General features: G+C 37.9%; 1 protein-coding gene across 2 annotated transcripts in view; it reads left to right on the forward strand.

The window, feature by feature from the left end:
• The window catches only part of MRPL13 (mitochondrial ribosomal protein L13), a 35,883-nt gene extending 20,758 nt beyond the window's left edge, over positions 1–15,125 (forward strand). For both annotated transcript variants that reach the window (XM_067711387.1, XM_067711386.1), the window contains 2 exons: positions 3,000–3,121; positions 14,834–15,125. In XM_067711387.1, coding sequence (XP_067567488.1) covers positions 3,000–3,121; positions 14,834–14,855 — 144 coding nt within the window. In that variant the 3' untranslated portion in view covers positions 14,856–15,125. The remainder of the gene's footprint in view (positions 1–2,999; positions 3,122–14,833) is intronic.
• The last annotated feature ends 4,532 nt before the right edge of the window (positions 15,126–19,657 follow it).

A 19,657-nucleotide genomic window follows, 5' to 3' on the forward strand; every position in this document is an offset into this window, starting at 1 on the left:
AAGCATTATAGAACAGGATATTCACACAGTTTCAAAACATCATGTCACCGAGTACTTACTATTTAAAAAGAGAAAAGATACTTTTACGTTAAAGCCATCTGGTGAACCACCACTCATAACCAAGATATTAAATATATCATCAATATGGGGCAAACTGACATCACGTGTCTCCTGCTATGAATGAAGCACTGAAGACCCAGCATAAACTATAGTGTCCTGTCAGAAGTGTTTAACCTAAATCTAGCGATGAGGAGAGAGTCCTACACATCCCAAAAAAGGACATTCTGCAACATAATTGGCCTGACCTCTTCAAAAATGTTAATTTCATAAAAGAGATAAAACAAGGAAACTCTTCAGATTAAAGGAAACTAGACTAAATATATTATGTATGTTAACCAACATAATAACATAATAGCTGTAGCATGTGATCCTTGACCTTGGATTGGAAAAATTCAATTTGGGAAATTTGAATATACACTGTATATTAGAGTAAAAGGTGTTTCATCAATGTTAGTTTTCCTGAACATGAATTTGTAATGTGGTTACATCGGAGACAATTCTTATATTTAGGAAATATATATGCTGAAATATTTAGGGATGAAATATTTGCAGACTACTCTCAAATGGTGCAGTCAAAAAGAATGTTTTTGGTGTATGTGTTTATGAATAGATAAAAAGAGAGAAAGCAATCATGTCCAATTTGAACAGTCAGTGAATTTAGGTGAAGGTTAGATGAGTGTTCACTCATTTTGGCAACTTTTCGGTAGGTTTGAAATTCCTTTAGAAATTGCAAAAAAGTGGGAGTTCCCTGGCGGTCCAGTGGTTAGGCCTCCACGCTTCCACTGCCTAGGGCCTGGGTTTGATCCCTGGTCAGGGAACTAAGATCCTTTAAGCTGCGTGGCACGGTCAAAAAAAAAAAAAGTATAAAGAGGAAAAATTTCAAAAAAGTAAATGATCACCTCACCCCTGTGTTTCTTTTTTCTACTTTTATTCTTTTCCTTATTTCCCTCTTAGGTTCACCACCTGCTCTGTGCAGAGGACATAAACGCATAAAAAGAAAGTTTTTCCGGTTTCATGTGTAATGCCTAATCAGCATCTTTAATTCCTAACTTTGCATTGATTTTGTCCATTCTTTCAGTGGATTCCTTTAATAGTGGTGAAATTTGGTAAGCTCATTTCAGTCAAAATTCTATTCAATTCAGCAAACATTTACCAGGAACCCACTATGTCCCAAACTCTCTATGCTGAGTGAGCAGTTGGCAACTTTTAAAATTGTCTTTGCAAATACAAGCTAAGGATTTTTTTTAATGGCTTCCCAAAGAAGTGTGAAATAGTCATAAATTTTTGTGAATACCAAACTGGCAGATAGACTTCTTTAGTAAGTAAAAAATAAGGACCCCTTAACAGTATTTCATGTGTCCAGGCTTTCTCTGCTTGTTCTGATTCTGTGTGCTTACACTTGCATATTTGAATATGCTGGGGAAGGGAATTTAAATATTTTTCAAATACTTTTCAGTGAAGAAACACTTCTCAGTAGTATTTATTGTGTTTTGTATATGTTGATAGTGACCCAGCCTATCCAAACCATAATTTTAAAGTCATTTTAAATTTTAAAAAATATTTTTTAATTTTTGCCATATTAGGTTTTAGAATGAGTTTATAGTGCAGTAGAGCTCTGTGATTCTCTAAAATTATTTTTAAATTGTATTTGATTCTTGACATCTTGAATAACTTATTTCATGCCATGTCCTCGCCCAGATATTTGATTCCCAATTATACTGTTGCTCTCTGCAGAGAGCTGTAATTTACTGTATAATCATCCTTCTTTTCTGAAAATGTTTAGGAACACACTAAAATGAAAAGAGGGAATTCTATCTATGATCCCTGGGGAAATGCCCATAGGACACTTCCATATTGATATCTTACTATTTTTTTGATAGACTCTCCAAAATTAACTGATCATTCAGATCCACAATATAATTCTCTTTCCCTTATTTTTGTTCCATGAGCACAGTATAAATGTTAATTCTTCTGGTTATTCATGCTCTTCATCTTATCATTCCCTTTATTTAGTCCACTTCCTGTTCTTTTAAGATACCTCTCAAATGTATGCTTTACTCTTCAGCTTGCTTTTCGTTACCCAAGTTCAGACTTTCTCATATTTTACCTTTCCTTTTATTTTTCTGAACATTTGGATATATTTCCAGGGGAAAGTAGTTCTGGGCAAGTGCCATTAATAAAGGCACCGGGATTTGAGTGTAGACCAACGCCTGAAAGGTGAGGAGGTTGTTTACTCAGAAGCCATGGGCATTTGCGGAGGGGTGAAGTCGGAGAGGTGCGCTTCCTGGTTTAGCTAAGGAGTCAGAACTTCATCCTGAGAGATTTTTAGCTAAGGGGTGACTTCTTTAAAACTGCAAGCCTTTAGAAGCCATGATCTTTTTATTTTCCTTTATATACTCAGCACCTAGCACAATTTCTAGTTCATAGAAGGAGTTCAGTAAATGCTTGTTGGCTAAATGACGCAAAGATCCAGCAGATTTTCATTTTCGAAAGTTTTTTTTGGCAACAACATGGAGCATTAATTGAAAAAGGTTGTGGCACTGGAAGCAACAGACCTTGTGCATACACTCATCGGATGAAACATTGTGAGAATGAGCCAAAGCAGTGCCTTTTTTGCAGTTGAAAGGAGGGGGAAAATGTAACAATATTCAGAAAAAGTAGAATTTATTGACCAGATACTTGTCAAAATTGAAGACATCTAATGTATCATTAGGAATAGGTTTGTCAAGATTAAAATATAGAATGTATTACTGTAATGAGATTACTTATGTCACTGATTTAATGTATTTTTCAGGGATTTTTACGAAGTTTTAATTTGAAGATTGTGTTGTTCTCATTTTATAAACATTCTTTTATTATTTTTTAATACTAAGAATTACTAATTTATTACTAGGGAATATATTTTAAGAAGAGTAAGCCTAAATTTTTATTTACTCTAGGATATACCAGAAGATATTCTTAAGAATTTAGTGGAAGAGCTTCCTCAACCACGAAAAGTGCCCAGACGTCTAGATGAGTACACACAAGAAGAAATAGAGGCTTTCCCAAGAGTTTGGTCTCCGTAAGTCTTTCTTTTCCTTCCTATTTTTGTTTTTTAACCTGAGTTTAGTTTCGCCTGTTTTCTTATCCAAATGATAAGATCCTTGAGGGTAGGAAGAATGAACTTCTTTTCACTCTCTCGGATACTCTTTGCAGCTTCTACCTACAAATAAACTCTAGATGTAGATGGTAGAACCAAAAGTCTCGGAGTCTTAAGACCTTGCTAGGTAAGTGCAAAGATGTTCATATATGCCTATAAATGATCAGATATTTTGTTTGGGATGACACAACTTGGATTGATTGTAGTCTCTTGGGATAATAAATGAATCGTTCTTACCTAAAACAAAGTGATTCTCTGTTTTTTCAGATTGCTTCACTAAGCCAAGAATATGATCTAATGAAAGTCATTAGTTCTGGATACTTAGAGTCAATCCAAATAGAAAAACAAAATAAAAAAACACTTTTGCTCTCCTCTATTACAATTTCCTCTACCTATGAGCCAGAAAGCTGCTTAGCTTTGACATACTGTCCTATCTAATTGTTTCCAGGCTGTTTTGCCTGGCCTACCAGGCTCTTTGTAACCTCATCAGCTTCAATTCTTCTCACTCCACTGTGCTGGTCTAGCATAGCAGACTGTGTAAGCTTGGCACCCTTTTTATGCAATTTAACTTTTCCATGACTTTGTTCTGCTGTTACCTCTGCCTAAAACAACACGTCCCTCACCTCCTCCTCCTCCTCCTCTGGAATAACTCTTACTCATTCTTTAGGCCTTAGTTCAGATGTCAGTCTCCTTTAAGAAGCCTCACCTAAACATCAAGAGCAGACTAAGTGCTCAACCATCTTCTGCTGTAGCACCTGCCGTGTAGCTCTGTCATTACCACATTTACCTCCTCAAAAGCAAGGGCTGCATTTTGTTCATTGTTACATCCCCAGTGCATAGAACCGTCCCTCACCTGATAGGGCCTCAGAAATGTTTACAGAATTTACACAGTAGGTTTAGAGAGAGCCACGCATCCTCGTTACTTGATCTACAAAAGACAGCTAATCTTCCCACAGGATACTTAACCACTGTACTCTGAAAATCCATATCTCTTGATGGGCTGTTTGGCCAGATAGGTTTGTGAAAACCTAAGTTTTCCCAGGATTACCAGTATGTCCAGGAATCTAATCCTTGACTTTCATTGTGTGTGTATATAACTTCACTCTTTGCACACAGAGGTCTTTAGGGTATTCTGTTTAAATCTTTTTGACTTTGCTGACTTGTATAAGGTTCACCTTTAATTAAATCTGCATATAATGAGCAAAATAATATTATTAGTGATCATTTACACTTTCCAGCTGGCCTGCACTGTGCTAGGTGGTTTGCATACATTGTACCTAATTCTCTTACCAATAAGATAAAATACATTATTCCTGTTTTTAAGACTAAGCCAAAGGTTGACTGGTTTGTAGTACAGCCTGAATTTGAAACTAATTGTAGCTGATTCCAAAACCTGTGTTCTTTCCACAAAAGTAAACTGCTGCATTAATTAATTTATTTATTCAACAAATATGTATTATGTGCAAGACACTCTTATGTGCAAGACACTATAATAAGCACTAGGACACACATTTGAAAAATTACCATTAAAGCAATTATTTAATTCCATTTTACAAACTTTTATTGAGTTTATACTATGTGCTATACCTTTTGACAAATGCCAAGGAAATGCAGATGATGAAGCATTTAAATGAAACTTCCTCCAAAAGTCCTTCCTATAATCCTTGAGCTGGGTTAGGCCCCCTTTATAGGGTCTCATTGTACATGTTCCTTTTCTTTTACTGTATTTATTCTAATGTAATTAAATATATGCATGATTACCTGTTTAACGTCATTCCCTTACGAGACTCCATGAGGGACGTGTATGTTGTCTTGCTTAGCACTGAGCACAGTGACTGGCTCATTAAGTGGGCACTCAGCAAATATTTACTGAATGAATAAATGAAGAAATAGAGTATCCTTTTATCAGCTTTTATAAATGAGGTTAGAAATAATTTTTAGAACGTATGAAGGTAGTAAAATGCTCCAATTTAATACTAATTCTTCATGTCAGAATCAGTGAAATTGACCAACTTATAAAACCCTTTGTTTTATTGTTTTTGTTCCTGTTCACTGTATCATCTGAATTATCCGGCTGCTTTTCAGTTGATATCAAACAAGTGATTAACAAACTCTATGTGAAAAATTGAAAAAATTGGCTTTATGATGTCTGATATTTTTATCAGCTAGTTATTAGGATACATTCTCATGTTAAGTATTTCTCTCTAAAGTAAGGAAGTACGTTTTCTATTATTCCCTTATGTTCTGGTTTTGATTGCTTGACATTGACATACTTATGGACGAGAAACTATACATCATGTGACCTGATTTGATTCTAACAACTGAATTAAGTGTGGAGTGCTTTTCTCTTTTCCTTGGCTATTTTTTAGATACCTGTTTAATAGTTTGCCTTCTTGTCAAAACCTAAGATTCTGTTTTTAATTCTTTTTATTTAAATTATTTTTTTTCCTCCAGATCATATAGTGGTTTATTTAGATAAATCAGTAAATAAAAGGTTTTAAAGTTTGTTCCACATGCTATGATAGTTACAATTATTCCCTCCTTTGGCATCTGAGAAATGAAGCTTCTGAACTACTTTGATGATGTTTAAACTTTAGGAAAAATCATTTTAGTTTAACTTGTTCTTAGAGATGTACATGGTCATTTAGTCAAGACCTATCCAATGTACCTTTTCCTACTTAAACTACATAGAACTTACATTTATCCTTAAAACTCAGTCCATATAAACATAGAACGTTTTTCTGGGAAGATGTTAACATTTTTACAAGTTCCTTAAAAGAGACGTGGAATTTGCCACAAATTGAAATTAATCCCTAACTTATAGAAATCATTTATTAGCTTAAATTTACCACCCTGGAACCTTTTCTTTACTAAAAATTCACAATAATATAGACTGCACATAAAATAGACAACATTTACTTGAAACATAATACTCTTTGGAAAGTAAACTCGCATTCAGTTGAAAAATATTTTAATTTGGGGGTTTTTAAAAACTACTAAATGTTTGGGCTTCCCTGGTGGCACAGTGGTTGAGAGTCCGCCTGCCGATGCAGGGGACACAGGTTCGTGCCCCGGTCTGGGAAGATCCCACATGCCACGGAGCGCCTAGGCCCGTGAGCCATGGCCGCTGAGCCTGCGCATCCGGAGCCTGTGCTCCGCAACGGCAGAGGCCACAGCAGTGAGAGGCCCGCGTACTGCAAAAAACAACAACAACAAAAAAAACTACTAAATGTTCATTGTAGAAAATAAGAATAAGATATATACGTAAGTAAATAATTTCACCATACTTAACGTTTTGGTGTGCTAACTTCCTGCTTCTTTGTGTTAGTTTTTAGGTTGTATGTATGTTTGTGTGTTTTACAAATTTGGGAAATCATGATTTTTCTCTAAATATGGTCTCACTGCACATTTTCCCAATTTACAAGATTTTTTTCCCCACAAGCATGATCTTCAATGGCTGCAGGATATGACATCAGTTTTATTCTGTAAATCTAAATATGTCATATCTGATTTTCTTATAGAAACTCTGTCATAATTGAACTTATATTCCTAACCAAAATGGATGTGGTACTTTTTTTTTTTTAACTGGAAATACCAAAGGTGCTGTTTAGTTAGTTATGTGACCAAACACATATTATTCATGTAGAATTATATATCATGAATATTCTAAAGTGTATTCTAAATCAGTTAATCCAGGCAGTATAATAATGAAATAACCATTCACAACAAATTATATTTAATGTTATTATAGTCAAAGAGTACTCATCAAACTGTTCATTTTACTAAGGGATTACTGGTTCATTTAAAACAAATCAGAAGGTGACTGAATGCCTTCATTATATTAATGGAATGAGAAAGGGTTTTTCTATAATTTTTTTTTTTTTTTATAAATTATTTATTTATTTATTTTTGGCTGTGCTGGGTCTTCGTTTCTGTGCGAGGGCTTTCTCTAGTTGCGGTGAGCGGGGGCCACTCTTCATCGCGGTGCACGGGCCTCTCACTGTCGCGGCCTCTCTTGTTGCGGAGCACAGGCTCCAGACGCGCAGGCTCAGTAGTTGTGGCTCACGGGCCCAGTCGCTCCGCGGCATGTGGGATCCTCCCAGACCAGGGCTCGAACCCGTGTCCCCTGCATTGGCAGGCAGACTCTCAACCACTGCGCCACCAGGGAAGCCCCTCTATAATTATTTTTAAGGAGACTTTTAGTGAAACTTAGAGCCACTTGATGCATTATTGAGTTACTGTTTTGAAATGGATTTTCCTGCCCCTTCTTTTCATTCCAAATTTCCCTCTGGCAGGAATATACATTAGACACAGGCTTTCCTTTATGCTTTATTAAAGTTGTGATCCTTCCTCACTAGTGGCCACACAATATCTGTTAACTTATGTTAACTTATATCTGTTAATATTATGTGTTAATAAAGTTCAAGTGTAAAATAGTATATACATTAGAACTACAATTAAAATATTTGATACACCATGCAGTGCAATCCCTTGAAAGTGAGATTCCTCATTACTGATAGATTTGCTTTTATGAGAAAAAAATTTTTTTTCTCCTTTTGGAGAAGGAACCTACTTAAAATATACTTTTTGTTCCACTCAAAATAGCTAAGCCAAGAATATAACCTTCCTTTGGAATGTAGTAATTGGAAATTATTCAAGATAGATCTGATGGTGAACCTGCAGAGACTTGACTGAAGCAGATGTACCTGGATTGCACCATAAATAAATACAAACAAAAATAGCTTGCTTTGGTTTTTGTTTCCCTAGCAATAAAACCTAACATATGTTTATGTTAAAAAAATGTGCATTTTTTAGTTGCAACTGTTTCTAGCTTTTGGTTCAATGTAAGTTCTTTACCATTTCTGTTAGAGACAAAAAGCTTCTGAGCAACAGTAACAATTGACAAACTAAGCTTTGAACCCGGTAGCTGATTAACAAAATTATTTTAATCTCAGTTAACAGCTACCATTGTTGGGATTTCATTTAAGTTATTTTCAATCACTTAAAAAGTTGTATTCCCTCAGGGCTAACTTCAGCATACTCTAGATTTTGTTAGGCTAGTTGTTTATTTATTTTTAAAACAATGGTAGACCAGAAGGAAAGAAACTAATATTTATGAGGAAACTATAAATATTGTTTTATAACTAAAAGCCACTTTCTCATATGAGAAGTATTGCCTATACACCTCACTTCTTAAACTAGTGTGTATACTTGGTGTATTAGTAGTTTTTACATCTCATGGATATGTAAATTGTGTCAGAATATGTTATAAGGTTTTATCTTGTGTTTCTTGATGGTACAGAGTAAATGTGCATTTGCCATGGGCAAGTGGTGATTGTAGGGTGCACAGTTAGAATTTGTTTCTCAAAGATAAAACAGTAGCACTTATCTCTTTTCCACAGTTCAGTTGCCTGAGATTGTAGCTTTCAAATGGTCAACTTATTTTCATTCTGTCAATAATTATTTCCATGGTCATTGCAGTTTTGCCAACACATTACAAAACCACAATAATCATGGAAATTATAATGCTGTCACTGTAATGGAAATTTTTCATTATGTAGGGTAAAAATAAAACAGTTCATTTGAAACTTTTAATTTTCATTTCTACAAAACTCTGTAGGAGACCTTTTCTTAGGAAAAACTAGGTATGTAGAAAATTCCAACTTAGAGTTGCTTCACATTATCCACAGATTGATGAAACAAAATCAAAAAAGAAATATGTTTTTTACTTCTCACTCGTTAAATCAGTAATGCTTTATTTTAAGCATAACCCTCACCTTTGTAGAGAAACTAAGTATGGAAAGTTTCAGCATCAGTAAACGCTTGAAAACAGACGTTTATGATGAAAACCTATGTTCCTGGTCTAACTCTCTTTACAGAGTGTGCTGTTAGAAGTGTGCCTGCAAAAGAGAGAGAATATGAGGATGACAGTGAGAAGGCTTGAGGACAACCGTGATTGGCCTTGGAATTGTCTTTGCTGAAAGTAGGATTAGATTTAGGGAGTTTAATAGGTAATCCATGCAGCTCTGTAAAAGAAAACGGGTGCCAGAAACGATAGCACTGCAGGAGGGACTTGGTGAGCATCCTGTCCAGTCTATAGCTCTGGAAGTCAGCAAGGATTTCAGCTTTCGGCTTGCCCTTCGATAGAAAAGCTACTCATCCCCAAAATGTACAGATTTTCGGTTTTAGTTAAATGAATGCCCAGAGAAAAATAATTTTACCTATGGCTTTATAAAATGTGCTTCAGATCAGAGACTTAGTTAAAGACGGTGGAGAAGGATTTTTACCTTTTCAAAACCCATAAAGATCTGGGACCTGGACATCTTCAAGATTTTCCATAATTGTGTGCTAGTCTAGTCATGTGGCATTTTTGTACAAGATTTAACTTAATTTGCTACTCTTCACAGTCAGAAGTTATTAGCTGGACCTGGGGAGAAAGCTTACGTTCCAGCTTTTCCATCATTTCAACCAGCACAGCGTTGGCTTAAACTGTAGACCTCAGTATTTCCAGTCCTGAATTTTGCTCATATTAAGCCTTCTAAACTATACTGTTCTTTTGGATATGAACACATTAGGACTGGTTGTTAAAATAAAAAGCAATCTTTATATAAACAACCAAAATAAAATCATTTACATCTCCTAGCCAATAGAGCTTATGACTTAAAAGTGGTAATTGAATGTAACAATAATTCCTATTAATTTTAATTGGAAAATTTTTTGGATTTTTAAAAAATTTTAACAATCTTATGAGTTAATTTTTTAATTTTTATTTTATATTGGAGTATAGTTGATTTACAATGTTGTGTTAGTTTCAGGTGTACAGCAAAGTGATTCAGTTATACATGTATCTATTCTTTTTCAGATTCTTTTCCCATATTGGTTATTACAGAGTACAAATAGAGTTCCCTATGCTATATACAGTAGGTCCTTGTTGATTATCTATTTTATATATAGTAATGTGTATATGTTAATCCTGACCTCCTCATTTATCCCTCCCCCCGCCACCTTTACCCTTGGTAACCATTAGTTTGTTTTCTATGTCTGTGAGTCTATTTGTTTTGTAAATAAGTTCATTTGTATCATTTTTTTAGATTCCGCATATAAGTGATATCATATGATATTTGTCTTTCTCTGTCTGCTTTACTTCAGTTAGTATGATAATCTCCAGATCCATCCATGTTGCTGTAAATGGCATTATTTCATTCTTTTTATGGCTGAGTAATATTCCATTGTACCTAGAAGTGAGTTTAGTTTTTAAAAAATCACTGTTGAACTTTTTCTGATCAGGCTAGTGGTACAGTGTCTGGGGCAATGAGTGTAGCAGCACCATTGCTCTATTACCTGTACAGCTAACATCTTTAGTTCAAGCAGTATGTGATGTGACCAGATTTCCTGGAATGGTTTATTCTAAATAGTTCCATTCTTACAGTGGAAGTGACTTAAAACTCAATCAGACTGACCTTTTGTATTTCTTTCTTTTTTTTTTTGATATACAATATAGTGTTGTTAACTACAGTCGTCATGCTGTACCTTACATCCCCAGGACGTTTTATTTCTATTTTTTAATTTTTAAAATTTTTTTGGCCACGCCACGTGTGGGATCTTAGTTCCCCAACCAGGGACTGAACCCGTGCCCCCTGCCTTGGAAGCGCGGAGTCTTAACCACTGGACTGCCAGGGAAGTCCCTGAGAATTCAATTCTGATTAATGTAATGTTGCTGTACATAGACTAGCAACTTTTTAAGAACCTAAATACAATGGCATTTGCTCAGTTACTAAAGATACAGTTAATCTTTTTTTTTTTTTTTAATATTTATTTGGTTGCTCCGGGTCTTAGTTGCGGCAGGCGAGCTCCTTAGTTGTGGCATGCAAACTCTTAGTTGCGGTACGCATGTGGGATCTAGTTCTCTGACCAGGGATCGAAGCTGGGCCTCCTGCATTAGGAGCGCGGAGTCTTATCCACTGCACCACCAGGGAAGTCCAAGTTAATCTTTCTTTCATGATAGATGCTAAAGGAATTTTAGTACCCAGCCTCTGTTGATGTTATCATAATTTACAATTAGTTATTGTTGTATCAGAAAAGCATAAAACTGCCTGTTAATAAAGTCCTCTGGTGGGTAAAGAGCCAGAAGGATACTATATATCTATTAGAATCATGTCTCGCTAATGAGGAAGTGTGTTACCTTCTATTAGGCACAGCACAGCTTTAGAAACTTCCTACTGAAAGCGTTTCTTTTGCTTCTTCAGCGTCTTCAAATAGTCGCCCCCTCCGTCTTATGAACAGCTCTGTCGGAGGTCTGAGGTGAACCCTTGCTTGTCAGTGTGCGGTCCACGGACCAGCATTGCATCACATGGGAGTTTGTTAGAAATGCAGAATCATGAGACCCTCTACAGACTAACTGAATCAAAATCTGCATTTTTACAAGAGCCCAAGCAATTTGTATGCCCACTGAAGTTTGAGACCCACTCAGCTAAACAGCCCTCCCCTCCCCTTTCTTATATTATCTTGGATTGCCTTCATTTAGTGGGAGTAAGCAATACAGATGTGTTGTATGTGTACCTGCTTTCATTTGTGTAGGTGGAGAGAGAAATAGAACCATATTTAGTGTAAAAACCTCACTTTTCCCCACAGGGGTACCTCCTGTAGCCATGTAATATGTTTGATTGTCTCGCACATGAGTTGATATTTCTAGCTCTGCGAACATCCGATGTACCTAGTCTCTTGGCTATGATACTGTTCCCCCTCCGCCCGTTAGAAGCAAATTAACCATCTGCAAAATATTCCAAAAGCGGAAAGGATGAGTCTGCAAACAAAGTGGCATTTTCAAGGCGGTCACTATAATTACAAGTATCTTACAAGCCTCCACTACGTGCAAGATACTGTGCTAATTGCTGGTAGTATAAGATCAATTATATTGGGACTGTGCCTTCAAAGGATAGGAGTTGTGTAGAATAAAATGGTGTTTGCAAACACTGGAGTCAGAAGGTCTGCACTAGATCACTACCATCCACTTCCTAGCTGTGTATCCTTAGACAAGTTACTCAGCCCCTCTGAGCATCAGTTTTGTCAACTGTAAAATGGGGTTGATAACAGTGTCTTTCTCACTATATAGTTAGGAGGGTAAAATGAGACAGTGCATGTGAGGTAGTTAGTATATTTCATGGCATCTAATAAGCACACAGCACTGTTATTTACATACATAACAACACTTATTCACTTACTTAGGGCAAGTGTAATTTGAGAAACACCGTAATAGAAGTATGCATGAAGTTCTATGGCAATCTCAGGGAAAAGAGCCGTGCCTAAGTTAGGAAAGGAAGAGTTGTGTAGGGTTTCCCAGAACATGTGACTTGGGGGGTGGATTTTGAAGGATTAGTCAAGTCCACCAGGCAGAGAAGAGATAGGAGATACTCCAAGTGCAGAAAATATCAAGTACCCAAGTCCAGAGGTCTGAAAGTTTCTATCTGGGCAATAGCAAGTAGTATAATGGGACCAGAACGGACAGGGTGTGGAAAGAATGACTCAGAAAGGTTAACTGGGACCATGTCCTGGAGGGCTATGTGTTGAATTCTGTGTTTGAATTTGACAAAGCAGTGGAGAGCTAGTGAAAGTTCTTCCACTCTATGGAAGTGGGATAAGAAAGAATCTATGTTAGAGACTCTCAGATGTCTTTCCCTTTGCCCCATTTCTCCTAAACTCCAAATCCTACTTACTAGCTGCCTGCCATGGCCAGATTTCATCATATTCAAAACAAAATCCTTCCCTTCAGAATCTGTTCTCCTGCCTGTATACCCTCTCCTGAACAAATAGATAGCGTTGCCATTTCCTGAGTTCTTCAAGGTGAAAATTAACAGTCATCCTTGAATTGTCATTTTCCAGTAGCTCCTTCCTCTGTCATGCGCCTGGTCTCTTCCCTCTTCCCCTCCCTGCTCTGGACAAGTTAATTTTCTGCTTCTTGAATCCTGAACCCATCCTTTCTTCTTACTCATCACTGCCCCAGCCCTACAGAGCCGTCATCTTAACCCTCCTCACTTCCTCCAAAATGTCTTCAAACAAAATTGGGCTTCATCAGCCCCCGATTGCCTTCAGGTCACTGTCAACATTATTTACGTGACAGATTATACCCTTCGTACATGTTTCCTATTTTACTTGTAAATTCCACTAAAGGGTACTTTCGTCATCTCATTGTTAATAAATTAACTTTTGGTGTGGAAACAACCAGACTGTGACTAAGCACATGTAATTTCATTGAGTGGAATTGCAGAGACTTCTTGTTAGGGCTACTTGTTAGAAATCTTAGAAGATTTCTTTCCAGTGGCATCACCGCCACCCTTTTGTAATTATATGAACCAGCTGGACAAGAGAATAAATTTTTTCTTAAAATGCACTGGTGTCTCTTGACTAGGAGCTTTGATTGTATTGAGTCACATACCCAAGATTCAAAGGGTGCACTTTGGAGCCCCTTCCAGCTATTGTATCAAACTGTCATTTCCCAGACTTTGGATTCAGTTTTTACATTTGAAAAGAGATTTCAGAAACAGTGACAAAATGCTGCAGTTTCTCTTCTTCTTGTTACAGAATGACGATATGGTGAAGCATATTTGGTTAGTTTCCCAGATCAGTGCCTGTGTTCCTCATAGTTAAATAATAATTTTAAATTGTAATATAGTTCATTTACTTAGTTACCAGACTGTTGGTCTTCCTATCTGGGCTATCTGGTCTCTTTGTCTTCTTCTTTTTTTTTTTTTTTTTTAAGAAAAACATGATTTAAATGTAGAAAGGGATGAGATAAGTTGTTTCAGGGCAAACAGAGTTCACCTGTTTCCTTTTTTAAAGTAATTCAAACTGTTGAATATTTTTCCAGCTCTTTCAAAAATATCTATTTCGTTTACTAATCACTAAATTCCTTCTGAAAATTCTGTAGGAGCTCAATACCTACAATTACACTATTCTGTAAAAGATAACAGGACACTAACAGTTTTCGCATTCCATAATTTCCTATTCCTCATTTTCTCCATTGTTAAAATTTAACATTTCTCTGAAAATGTTCTTTGTTTTAATTTACTACTGGAAGGAACTTTCAGGTGTGATTAATCCTATAAATATATAAACAAAGAAAAGACTATATATGTATATAGTAAATTAAAAGACCATATATGTATATAATAAATGTGTGTGTAATTAAAATATCAAAGGGCTGGTGTTTATACGTGTGTTTTGTATGCTCCTGTAATGAAAATTAAATTTAGCATATGATAAATAATACAAATAGGGAAACTGCTCATTCAGAATTTGCCATTATTAGGCAAATCCATATCTTTATATATAATCCTTTCTCTTAAAAGGGCTTTTGGGAAATTGAATTCAAGCTTTTAAGTCACTACATACATTCATGCATAGGCACACGGGGGCCTATATTTATACTCTGCAAAGAACTTGAGAATTGTCCCTTAACTGTCTACTTTGCGATGATTTGGCCTTAATGTTTTTCACCAAAAATTTAGATATGATATTTGTAGATATTTCTTGATGAACAGTTACTTTCATTTTAAATTGGAAAATAATCTTCTTGCATCATGCGGGAGAAAATGAAACTGATTTGTGAAAAAATAAATGTTGATTTTTGTCTTTCAGACCTGAAGATTATCGGCTGTAAGAGAAAGAAAATTTCAGAAAATAACAGTGTGGTGATTGAAACTTCTTCCTGATGAGTTTCTCCTTCCTACAGGGCAGGGTGAAACAATTGCTGCCTTTTGACAAGAAACCTGTTTTGGGCGCTGAATGTTTGTGGGGAAAGGTCAGGAAGGGATATTCCTTCAATAGGAAATTGCAATAAAATACATTATTTTATAGAATTGTTTTATTATGTAATCTGATTTGAATGTTATAATGATGATAAGAATAAAACTGCTTACTTGGTTAACTATTCAATTTCTCACTTAATGAAAAAAACCAAACCCTAGGTAGCAATGCAGTTAAAATTGCCAAGTGCCCATTCATGCAGATTTCCTCACGTTCCAGCTCCCTGTTTTTGACACCTGGGAAAACAAGGCCCACCTTCACTTTTCTTTTCAGTGACTATTTTATCTAACCTCGCATCATCTGAGTTCATCCCTCCAGCTCAGTAGGGTAAGGTTTGTCCTGAGGTATTTTCAAACTGCTTCACTTTTTTCTGTGTCCCATAGAGCCTCTTGGTTTCCATGACACCAAAATAACAAAGTAATGCCTATCTGCTCCCTAGAAATCTCACTGCCCCACCTGTGATGCTGTTTGCAGACCCGTGCACTGTGTGTCCATATCTCTCCTGTTGGCTCCTATTCACCTCTGTGCTGGGCACTGAGGTTGGACCGCCGGGATCAATGTGTCCAGCAAAATCTCCTCCCTGGGAATTAAAGTGCTGAGACACTGCGTTTGGGCATTTTTACGGTAGTTTTCTTCTCTTGCCCTAGCCAATCAAGGAGTGTCTCTGACCCCTTCTCCCGTTCATGCAGCAAACATGTACTAAGTGCCTGCTATATGCCAGGTGTTGGGGAAACAGAAATCACACATGTCTTCCCCCAACACCTCCATGCCCCACCAAAGAGCAGAGTGTCTATTGCAGGGCGGAAAGGAGCTGTAGATAGATTTGTAAATAAGTGCACCTGGGTGTCAGACGTGCTGATAAAACTATGTATGAGCTGTGATATAAGTACATTTAGGGGAAAACAGTATAAACATTAAATATAAAGTACTGATAGTAAGCACCTGATAATATGCCAAACACAACTGCTTTATATAAATTAAAATTCATTTAATCTCTATATCACCCTATAATGTACATAATGTTACCTCCCCATTTAAAACTGGGCACGCTGAGGCAGCAATAAGTAACTTGGCCAAGGTCACAGAACTGCTAAGTGGCAAAATCAGGTTTGGATCCAGGCAGTCTGCCTCAGAAGTCCATGGACTTAGTCGCCACTAGGCGAGAAAAAGTATTTATGTATCACAAATTCTGTAATAAAGCCAGCATGACCCGGTACAGGTCAACAGCTACCATTCAAGGAAGTGGCAGTTACAGTTTAAACTATTGGACCAAAAAGAAGCCCCATCCCTTTTGATGTGGTGCTCTTGGGTGTGAGCCAGTGTGAAATAAGCCCCCAGCTCCCAGTGCAGCAGCTTTAGTAGGGAGGAATTCTTGTCTGGTATATCCCAAGCACCTAGAACGATGCCTGGCACATATTTCTTGATTGAGAAGGGCTCACTGAAGGAAGCCCTTGTTTCTAACACAGCTGCAGGATTTGAAAAGGTGAGATCATAGCGACATGCTTTATAATAATATTGAGCCCAGTCATCATACCGTCAGCCCTCCACGTCATGGATGCAGAACCCACGGATTCAGGGGGCCTATTGTATCACACCATTGTATGGGTGGGACTTCAGCATCCTTGGATTTTGGTATCTGCAGGAAGTCCTGGGAACCATTTCCCCGTACATACTGAGGGACGACTGTATTGAATATTCAGGAAGAATATTGAGACTGATCACCATAACCCTCATTCTCACTTGCTGTGCGAGAGTCCTTTTGTAGGGGGAGGGGTTGCCTGAACTACAGACCCAAGTAGACCTAAACGGGCTATACTGTTGGACTGAACGGCCCCTCCTGCTGTTGGGAGTTAGCTCCATTTTGCATTCGGAGAGAACCAGAGCAAAGAGGCTTTTGCACCAAGTGGCCTTGAGAAGCAGAAGCTAACAGACTTCCCAATCCTGCCCATTTGCCATTGCTTGCGAGTTTAACAGCCAGATCTGTGCGTTTCCTAGGAGAACACAAACACAATAGCCAAATAAAAATCAAAACTCGCGGGCTTCCCTGGTGGCGCAGTGGTTGAGAGTCCGCCTGCCGATGCAGGGGACACGGATTCGTGCCCCGGTCCGAGAAGATCCCGTGAGCCATGGCCGCTGAGCCTGCGCGTCCGGAGCCTGTTCTCCGCAACGGGAGGGGCCCCAACAGTGAGAGGCCCGCGTACCGCAAAAAACAAACAAACAAACAAAAAACTCGCTGTTTAGGACCCAGGAACTTGAGGCGGGGAAGACAAGCTGAACCGCTAGAAGTGTAGCTCCAATTAAAGTAGAATGAACAGAAGAAACAGAAGAGAACTTTAAAAAATACGAATACTTAAAGAAAAAGAAGGAAACCCTAGTTATTCCAACATCACATGGGAAGGAAAAGAAAGCTGATATATATATATATATATATTCTGTTGCAATGTGTGCCTGTAACGTGCAAATTAGCGCAGATAAGGAATAAAGTCACTAAAACCAGAGTTATATTTGTCCAGATGCAGTTTTTCACCAGGTGCTATGTGTTATGCTATTAACACCAGGTAAATGAGAAAAACACCATCCAGTTGAGCATAATGACCTGTGAAAGAATAATACACAACACCTGTCTCTCCATTTTACCTACATGCATTGCCTGCTTTGTCTCCTCAGTAAAACATAAGTGTCCTGATTCTAATAGCAAAGGAAAAGCCTTAAATATTGCAGAGTTTTGAAACATAGAAAATGTGATTTTGCAGTAGCCGGCGGGGGGGGGGGGGGGGCGGCGCATAAAGTAATCACATTAATGAATACAGAAACAACACTAAAAAAAAAAAAAAGAAAAGAGCTTAATCTTAACCTCCCAATAATCACCTGCTTCCTGGGGCACTGAAAACCGAAAAGCACTCATTTGCAGTCGGTAAGGATAACTGCAAACCTCCTGCAGCAGGAGAGCACTTTGTGTCATCTGATCTCATTTGGGTTCCCACAAATAGCTTCCTTTTGAGAGGGGTCAATTAACAAAACAATAAAAGAACTATTGTTTCTTTAAAACAGCAACCCAATATTTTCTCTCCTGAAGGAGAGATAAAAAACATATTCAGGCCAATGAGGAATAGGAGGAACCAAACAGGCTCAGTTGGGGAGGGTCCACCTGGGGCTCCCTGGATCCAACTCACCATACACAGGGTTTGGGGTAGAGGAGGGTGGGCCCTTCTATGACGCTTTAGTCCCCTATCAGGTTTCTGAATTGCCATTTTCCAGGTCCCCTTTCTGTCTTAAGCCCATTCAGCGGAACGAAAAGCAACAATAAGCCACAGCCATCTACCTCTGATTTCCTGTTTCATTTAAAAAAATATAACCTTCCTCCCAGCTATTCTCCATGGTTCAAAAACCACAACTCCTCACCATCAACACCTCTGCCGAGCAAACTTCATGTCTTGTCACAATAGCATACTATATTTAATACAATGTTTCCTTATTAGGAACTTGTGATATTTAAAACTGTGATAGTTTCCTTGTATCACTTACAAGACGGTATAAGGTTTGAGCTTTTCTGCCTCAACTCCATTTTTCCCATAAACCCATAATCCATCACGCAGGGATTATTTTTTAGGAATGCATATGCCGCATTATAGGACAGACAGGTGTACTCACTGTAAATCCTGGTTTAGCTCATTCTTCCATCAGGCGGACTCTTCATCCAGGGTCCTACGAGGTCACACTGGTTCAACCCCAGCAGAAGTCACCACCTAGGATATACTGTACAAAAGTCTGCTGCCATCCCTTTATCACGTCTGGGTTGGAGTAGGGCCCACCTACTAGTGACGTCATTGCCACAGCCTGCCCTCATCTCCAGGCCTGGGGTATCCCCAGGGTTCCATTAGGACCTAGCAGGTGGGCCAAGTTAGAGCTAACTTCTAAAGCAGGTCTTTAAAGCCATCCTTTACCCGGAATGCAATCCTTTCTTTTCTCATCCTACTTCTTACTCTAAATTTACAAAACGAATACTAAGAACTATGGGCACTGAGATTGATAAATAATGTCTCTTTGTTTAGATAAACTGGGCCACAAGCTGGCCCAGAGGCTAGGGCCGTAGTGATGAAGTAATGCTGCCATCTTTAAAAGTGACTGAAGAGCAGAATTTTGTTTTACTTGTCAGGTGTAACCCAAACGAAGGAAGTTTTTTTAAAAAAATGCATGTAAATTGCAGTTATCAGATTCTTACTAGAGTCCCTTCCTCTCCTTTCTTGCTAATTCCCTCCTTGCTAGATCCAGGCACCGTCACTATGCCTGTGCTCCATCTTTTTTCTATGCTGCATGATTTGTTTTCCTACCTTCTCCTGGAAAAGGGGTTTAGTACCACAGTCGGCCAAGAACAACGTTAAATGTCCAGGTGTCTCCTGGCTGAAAATTCTCCCATAGACCGGTAGCAAGTTCTGAGTCTGCAAAGCCTAAAAGCCCCAGGAGGGATTTTGCTGCCTATCTCTACAATGCTAAGTTTGAATTGGATAGAACCCTATTTAAGAAGGTATGATCTTTCCAAGACAGACATTAAGACTCCATATCAACTTAAATATAGGTTCTTGCAGAGAAATAGCCTCTCTCCCTCCCCCCAACCCCGTCTCTCCGCAAAAACTTAAAATAAGAGAGTTGAGTAGT

This window comes from Pseudorca crassidens, chromosome 17 (assembly GCF_039906515.1).
Source record: "Pseudorca crassidens isolate mPseCra1 chromosome 17, mPseCra1.hap1, whole genome shotgun sequence".
Taxonomy (NCBI): domain Eukaryota; kingdom Metazoa; phylum Chordata; class Mammalia; order Artiodactyla; family Delphinidae; genus Pseudorca; species Pseudorca crassidens.